The 8,683-nt window shown below is 38.6% G+C and overlaps 1 protein-coding gene across 2 annotated transcripts in view; it reads right to left on the bottom strand.

The window, feature by feature from the left end:
* Positions 1 to 5,084: 5,084 nt before the first annotated feature.
* The window catches only part of gpsm1b (G protein signaling modulator 1b), an 82,706-nt gene continuing 79,107 nt past the window's right edge, over positions 5,085 to 8,683 (bottom strand). For both annotated transcript variants that reach the window (XM_049465888.1, XM_049465886.1), the window contains exon 14: positions 5,085 to 8,639. In XM_049465888.1, the coding sequence (XP_049321845.1) occupies positions 8,442 to 8,639 (198 nt within the window). In that variant the 3' untranslated portion in view covers positions 5,085 to 8,441. The remainder of the gene's footprint in view (positions 8,640 to 8,683) is intronic.

Genomic DNA, 8,683 nt, shown 5'->3' with positions numbered 1-8,683 from the left:
GGTAATAAGCAGAGAGGAGGGGGCTCAGGGTGGTGAAGGAATCCGTTATGGTACTCAGAGGAGGGGGGGCAAGAGAGAGAGAGAGAGGCTGGCACTGAGAGAGAGAGAAAGTATATATATACGTATATATATATGTATATATATACGTATATATATATATATATTGCAGTTAACACTTATAATATGCCAACTTTTTAATAGTACTATAGTGATTTTATTTCAGTAAAAATATATATATTTATTTATTTATTTATATATTATTATTATTTTATTTTTCATGTATTTATTTTTTTCTCTGTTTTTTTTTTTACATACAGGAGTGTATTAAGAATGACAATAAAGGAAGTCTAAGTCTAACATTGTAAATGAGGGTCGCACTCAATGTTTTTTCCTGAGTGTAAATAAAGATTCATTGATTGATTGATTTGATTGATGTTAATACTAATTACTGACTCTAATATTAAAAGCATTTGGTGTTCTGCCAAATGTTATATAATGTAATGTAATGTAATATGTCAACTTTTAAATAGTACTACAGTGATGTTATTATAACACTTGGCACTTAATAATTTTTCCAAAAATACTATAATAACACCACAGTTATTATATAGTACTTATAATTTAATACCAATTCAGTAGTACCAGTAATAGGAGGAGTACTACTCCAGTAAAACCTTTACTGACACTAATGCACTGGAACCACAGAACCCGTAACAGAGAGAGAGGTTAGTGTGTAGGAGAGAGCGAGATGTTGAGAGAAGAGAAGAAGACAGGAAGGAAGGATCTGGGCTGTGTGAAAGAGAGATAGTATGGTAGTATAGTAGTAGTGTCAGTGCAGTAATTCATAGCTCAGTTGGCTTATGGAGGATTATCAGTAGAGGCCAGGCCTCTGATAAAGCAGATCAGCACTGAGAGAACAATACTTAGTTGTAGGTTGTTGGTTACTAAGTTGTAGGTGTTGGTTACTAAGGTGTTTCTAGGCGGTTGCTAAGGTGCAGTTGTGGTATTTTTATTGATAGACACATTGTTGTTACTAGATGGTTATAGGAGTTGGTTGCAGAGGTGGCGCTAGGCAGTTATTAAGGTGTTGCTATGGTATAGGTGTTGGTTGCTAAGGTGTTGTTAAGTGGTTGGAAAGGTATTGCTGTGAAATCACTGTTGCGTTCTGACTAGATAATTGCTGAAGTGTTGACATTTGGTTGACAAAATGTTGCTATGTTATAGGATGTTGGTTTCAGATATGGCTCTATTGTATAGGTGTTGGTTGCTAGGTGGCTGAGAAGGTGTTGTTATATAGGTGGGGGTTTGTAAAGTGCTGCTGTGGAATCGCTATTGACTTATAAGTTGTTACTAGGTGGTTGCTAAAGTGTTGCTCTGGTGTGACATTTGATTGCTAAAGTGTTGCTATGTTATAGATGTTGGTTGCTGAGGTGTTGACATTTGGTTGCTAAAGTGTTGTTATGTTATAGGAGTTGGTTTCAGATGTGGCCCTATTGTATAGTTGTTGGTTGCTAAGGTGTTGCGAGGTGGTCGGGAAGGTGTTGCTGCTAAAGTGTTATAAGCGTTGGTTATAGACATTGGTTGTTGAAGTGTTGCTAGTCAGTTAGTAATGTTGTAGTTGTTGATTGCTAAGGTGTTGCTAAAGTGCTAATGCGGTATTATATTTGATATATACCTTGTTTCTAGGTGATTGTTAAGGTGCTGCTGTGGTATGACTTTTTGTTGCTAAGAAATTGATAAGTGCTTGCTGAAGTGTTTTTATGTTATAGTGGTTGGTTTCTAAGGTTTTGCTTAAAGGTTGCTAAGGTGCTGCTGTGGTTATTATTGATATATATGTTTTATTAGGTGGTTGCTATGGTGTAGTTGTTGGTTGCTAAGGTGTTGCTAAGTGGCAGCGAAGGTGTTGCTGTGGAGTCACTATTGATTTATAAATTGTTACTACATGGTTGCTAAGGTGTTGCTGTGGTATGCAATTTGGTTGCTCAAGTGTTGCTATGTTATAGACCTAGGTTGCTAAAGTGTCACGAGTCAGTTGGTAATGTGTTGCTACGTTGTAGGTGTTGGTTGCCAGGATGTTGCTAAGCTGCTGCTGTGGTATTATTTTTGATATAGGTGGTTCCTAAGGTGCTGCTGTGGTATGATTTTGGTTGCTAAGAAATTGTTAAGTGGTTGCTACAGTGTTGATTGCTAAGATGTTGCTAAGATATTGGAAAGGTGTCATTATTGTATAGGGGGGTTACTAAGGTGTTGCCTAGTAGATGTTTCCAATAATATGGCCAGTAACGATACAGGACAGGGTGCTGGTGATGTTTTCATGAACATTTTATTAAAACAAGTGAACTCGCTCGTCCACACACACAAAATAAATACAAAATGAACATTATGGCAGTGACCTTTTCAAAAGCGTACCAAATCATATTTGACCAACTCATGTTAAAATAACATATATTATTAATAATATTAATTGTTGAAATAATTAATTAGGAACAGGAATAATTACAGTTTGGGCTCAAACTATTTGTACAACATAGTGAATTTTACTTGTATAATGTATTTGCCCCAGCCTCGTGCTATAAAAACGACAAGTTTTATAATCAGACTTTCGTTACATAAGTTACGCAAGTTATGTAAATTAAAACTAAGTAACTTTCATTGCATAAATAAATTTTAATGTAATATTCTCAATTTTTTAAAGGTAATCAGCAACAGTTGTAATAGGCATCAGACATTTATTAACCATTTATCAACCATTATGGGCCCTATCTTACACTCTGATGCTCATTGCTATCTTACACCACACCAACAGAACAGTCTCTTTTCACACCTACACTTCTGGGCGTGGTGTTCTGGAAATTTCTGGCATATTGCTATCTTGGCAACGGAAAACCCAGGTGTGCAACTGACTGATTAAAACCCTGACAACAGTCACTAGTCTGTCATTCATTGCTATCTTGTCAACTCTAGTTCACTGCTTATACCCAAAGCACGTACAAACCCAACTTTAACATCAACCATAAACAGAATACTAAATAAAAGGTCAGTTTCCTTTGCTGAAAAGCGTTTGACACGTCCAGGTAGCTGCTCTGTTAAAATAGCAATCCGCCAAATTCAAAGCCTGACCATTATTGGTTTATTTCAGAGCTTCTATGCGACAAATGGCAAAAGTTAAGGGATAGTCTAGTGTTACATTTTTGCAATAATCAAATATACAAACTCTGAATCTCAATTTTTGCATTTTTTTCACTTTTTGACTTAATATAAATCTGGATATTGTTCTTCACACTGCTTCCACTTCTATTGAAAGGTCAGTCGTTTTTTTCCTTCTCCTGTAAAGTTCACATTTTGACGATATACTGCTTTTTTATAACAATACTCGTCCAGGTAGCTGCGCTGTTAAAATAGCAATCTGCCAAAGTCAGACCTCACCTGGCTCTTAAATGGAATGATGAGCAAGTGACAAACTGATTGGTTTATTTAACGTTGCGCCCAAAATTAACCACACCCATGATTAATTAAGATAATTAATTACATGCCTTTTGCACATTTCAAGCCGCACAAGGTGTACTTTTCCTGTCGTTATGATAGCAAAGACACACTGACACGCCCTAAATCAAGCTGAACGGTGCATGGTGTATGTATCGGTCACTTATTTAGATCGCTAAAATAGGGCCCTTTTTATAGAGCTTCTATGCAACAAATGGCAAAAGTCATGGGATAGTCTATTCAAATTCTGAATCACAATGTTTGCATTTTTTCACTTTTTCACTTAATATAAATCTGGAAGTTGTTCTTCACGCTGCTTCCAAATTTAATGATGAACGGACGAATAAAAATGCTCCAAAATGACTGGAAACGAAAAAAAATATCTATTGACTTCTATTGAAAGGTCACACAGTTTTTTCCTTCTCCTGTAAAGTTCATATTTTGATGATATACTGCCTTTTTCATTACAATAATCTCTTTTTTCCGGTTCACTGGGAAAGCAGTGGTGCTAATGACTGTCCAAACTCACACTAGGCGCTAACATTCATTTATTATTGGGCAAATTTAAGGAAATTAATTGAAAGTAAGCCTATAAAACTTCAATAAAATCTCCAAACTGAAGGATTACACTAAAACAGCGGATTTGTAGCATTTACACCATTATAAAAAATGTTTATTAATCTCATACAGCTGATTTTGATGCCTTCCACCACAAGGTGGCGATGTTTTAAAAGATACCGTACCAGAGCCCAGTTCTCACTCATCTCTAATGAGATTATACACAGTTTTAATCTTATCTGATCTGTGTGAATTTTCTAATTTTTCATCACTTTTAAACATCATCTGGCAAAGATTCTTGCTTTCAAAGCCAAAAATCACCTGGATCCAAAAACATTTGGACATACAGCTCTGGAAAAAAATAAGAGAGCACCTAAAAACGATGAGTTTCTTTGATTTTACCAAATTGAAAACCTCTGGAATATAATCAAGAGGAAGATGGATGATCACAAACCATCAAACCACCAAACTGAACTGCTTGAATTTTTGCACCAGGAGTAAAGCAGCATAAAGTTATCCAAAAGCAGTGTGTAAGACTGGTGGAGGAGGAGAACATGATGCCAAGATGCATGATTACAAACTGTGATAAAAAAACAGGATTATTCCACCAAATAGTGTTTTCTGAACTCTTAAAACTTTATGAATAAGCGAACGATGAGCAAGTGACACTCTGATTGGTTTATTTCACGTTACGCCCAAAACGAACCACACACATGATTAATTAAGAGAATTAGTACATGCCTTTTGCACATTTTGAGCTGTACAAGGTTTACTTTTCCCGTTGTTATAATAGCAAAGACACACTGATGCTCTTAATCAGTCTGAACAGTGCTGGTTGACAGCTCACTTATAGATATAGATCGCTAAAATAGGGCCCTTTTTATGGTTCTATTATTTTCTAGAGCTTTTATGCGACAGATGGTAAAAGTTTCATGACTTTTTACATCAGTTTTTTAATGCAGTAATCTAATATAAAAACTCTGAATCTCAAATTTTGATTCCTGAACTTTTTTTTGTTAATTCAGTCATTTCTCATTTTCTGCAAATAAATGATCTAAATAACAATATTTCTATGTGGAATTTGGGAGAAATGTTGTCTGTAGTTTATAGAATAAAACAACAATGTTCATTTTACTCAAATATAAACCTATAAATAGCAAAATCAGAGAAACTGGTTTAGAAACTGATGTGCTCTCTTATTTTTTTTTTTTTTCATTGTACAGGAACTGTTTTTCTTATATTTCTTGTTTTATATGATATTTTTAGTTTATTACGCCAGAATTTGCACAAATTAATGGATTTAATAAAAACGCTGATTACTTTTACTTTTTTCACAGTCTTTGCTAAAGTCAGTCTTATTTTTTCAAGCATAGCAATAAATACACATTTTTTTTTATATTAAACTGGTCAAAAATATGAGCCTTAACATTAAAACAAAAAAGTACATGAAAGCAGAAAAAAGTACAGCCCTATTCGGAAAGATGTTTCTTTTTTTTTTTTTTTTTTTCATTTTCTTTACAACAATGGCATCTGGTAAATAATGAACAATACGATAAACAACGATGTAGAGTTAGAAATGTATTCCGGGGTAAAAAAGGGTAAAGATAGCAGCTACCTAACACTGAGACTCAACATGCCACGCCCTCCGGAATACTAACACTGTCCTCCAGACTTTAACTCAGTTAAACCTCTGGGGGTAATGAATGTGCTGACGTGTGAAATTCAACGTTTTTGTGATGTTTTAATTCATATATTTGCGATAAAACAGCTGAAAATATAGTTGACTATAGATTTACCGTATTTTTCCACTATATGGCGCACTTAAAATCCTTTAATTTTCCCAAAAATATAATATAATTATAAGCTAAGGTAAAGAAGTTTCAGTTTAGTTCTCCAGCAGTTTTAGCATTAGCATGCTAACCGCTCTAAGCTCTAGCTCTTTTGCCGATTAGAGTTGAGTATTATCGGCCTGTAGCTTGCTGCAAACCCTGGCTAGCACTGCTGGAGCAGCATTAGCATTACCCGCTAATCGTGCTAAATGCTAGCTCTTTTGCCGTTCAGAGTTGAGTATTACTGGTGTTAGCATCACAGCTAGCCAGCTTCAAAACCTGCTAAACCAGAGTGTTAGCATCGCAGCTAACTAGATCCCAAACCTGCTGAGTGTGAGTGTTAGCATCACGGCTAACCAGCTCCGAATCCTGCTAAGCAAGAGAGTTAGCATCACAGCTAACAAGCTCCCAAACCTGCTGAGTGCGAGTGTTAGCATCATGGCTAACCACCTTCCAACCCTGCTGAGCAAGAACGTTAGCATCATGGCTATATAATTGTTAACTGATTTAAAGGAGCAGTAGATGTCGCACTAAAGCATGCTTACTATTAAGCCACGCCCCCCTTTTCCTGTTCGTCCATTCCATCCCTGCTGGGGTCGCCTGTTAGCATAGTGGCTAACCCACCCCAAATCTTCCAAGCCCTTTCCTGATAGCATCGTGACTATAGGTATGCCGAGGCCAGCTGTTAGCATTGTAGCTTTGGTGCTCTGCTTTAACGCTGAACATTAGCATTGTGCATTAGCATTGTGGCTAATATGCCCCATCATGGCTAACCAGCTCCCAACCCTGCTGAATGAGAGTGTTAGCACCATGACTAACCAGCTCCCAACCCTTCTAAATGTGAGACTGTTAGCATCACAGCTAACCAGTTCCCAACCCTGCTGAGTGTGAGTGTTAGCATCATGGCTAACCAGCTCCTAACCCTGCTGAGCCTGAGTGTTAGCATTACGGCAAACCAGCTCCAAACCTTCCGAGCCCTGATAATGGTCTGTTAGCGCAGCAGCTCATACTCTTGCAATCTTACAAAACTAGCTTTTAGCATCACGGCTAACCTGTTACAAACATCTGTTACAAAACTGTGTCTGTTAGCATCAGGGCTTCAAACTCTAAAGAGGCTGGGTGTTAGCAGTGAGGCTAATCTGTTCCAACCCTGTTGAGCCCGAATGTTAGCATCACGGCCATACAGCTTCAAATCCTCTGAGCCCAGCTGTTGTCTTTGTTAGCATTGAGGCTAACCCATTTCAAACCTTTCGTTGCCTGGCTGCCGTGTCTACTAGCATCATGGCTCCAACCCTGAACAGGCTGCTACGATTGGTTGTTGTTCCTGTGTCAACTCTGCTGAAGCCAGCTTGTAGCATCTTGGCTAACCATCTTCAAATATCCCTACTGTTAGCGATGTGGCTAGCTGTGTCTGTTAACATTACAGATCCAGCCCTAAAAAAGCTTGGCTATTAGCAATCACTCCAACCCTGCTAAGGTCAGCTGTTAGCATGGCAGCTCCGACTTTAAAAAGGCTGACTATTAGCATTGCGGCTACACGGCTTCAAATCTTTAAATCCTAGCTGCTGTATCTGTTAACATTGTGACTCTAACTGTGAAGACACTGTCTATTAGCATTAAGGCTAACCTGCTTCCCAACTTGCTAAACCTGAGTGCTAAGTCTTTTAGCATTTTCTCCTCAATTTAACTTGGGCAGTTAGAGCGCCACCTACTGTACCCACCAAGAGAGACCATCTGAGACCAACTGTACTCTCTCTCAGGCTCTGGCCGCTGATGCCAGAGTAGCACGACCAGGGATTTGAACATAGGATATTGGGCCATAGTGTTTAACCCCTTATCTGTGCAGTTTTATCGCAAATATATCGATTAAAAACATCAAGAAACATAATTTTTTATGCTAGCGCATTGGTCAACCCCAGAGGTTTAAGCTTCCGTGAAATTTGTGAAAAACACTCACAAAGAGAGTACCCAACACTAGAGAATACAATCGGAGTCCAGGAACTGAATTAAGGCAGTATACGCAAGAGGAATATAACAAAAGTCCTTTCATTTGGAACTTTTGGCTTCTGTTTGGAGACTTTAGCAATAGCGATGAATCTGAAAAGTTGGCTAGATCACAAAAGTCAGCTGCTAGCTGCTAGCTCTTAGCCGCTAGCTAGTCCCCACTGTTGTACTAGCCCAGCCCAAAAAAGAGGAGCCTAGTGGGGCATGGGCGTTAGCATCTGAGCATTAGCTGCTGGTCATTTGTGGCTAATTAAACCACGTAAGGTGCGTTTAGTACATACAGTGCACCCAGTTCTGAAGTGAGGCTCAATGCTAACGCTAACACTCAATGCTATTTGATCACCAGGACATTGAGGAAAATGGCACCTGGTGTGCACTCAAAGTTGGCAAATGCACTTCACGGTCTTGGTGGAACAAACGTTAAGGTTCTTCTCAGGATCCCAAGAGAACGTAGACGCGATTGTAAAGCCAGGACATCATCTGGTCCTGCGGTTTGAAGTTTTAGGCTCAGTTCTCTCTTTCTTAACTTTCCCCCGTGACTCTTTTAGTCCCTCGTATGGTGAAGGTTTAGCTGGAGTCTCCAGCAGAAGGATCCTCATCGTCTTGCTGGTCGCTCTGGTTGTCAGACGGCAGCTGGACGCGCTGTTCGTCCATCCGCTTGGCCTGGACCCTCTGGATGAGGCTGAAGAAGTCTTCATCTGGGACCGTGGGGGCCCGGGGACCACCTTCAGGAGGAGAGCAGCGCTGGTCGTCGATTCTGGAGGACTGTACCAAGACAAAATACAGTTAACATGTAGCTAAAATCTTAG

This window comes from Astyanax mexicanus, chromosome 1 (genome assembly GCF_023375975.1).
Source record: "Astyanax mexicanus isolate ESR-SI-001 chromosome 1, AstMex3_surface, whole genome shotgun sequence".
Taxonomy (NCBI): Eukaryota; Metazoa; Chordata; class Actinopteri; order Characiformes; family Acestrorhamphidae; genus Astyanax; species Astyanax mexicanus.
Note: the sequence above shows the minus strand (reverse complement) of the source record. Positions and strands in the feature narration are given on the sequence as shown.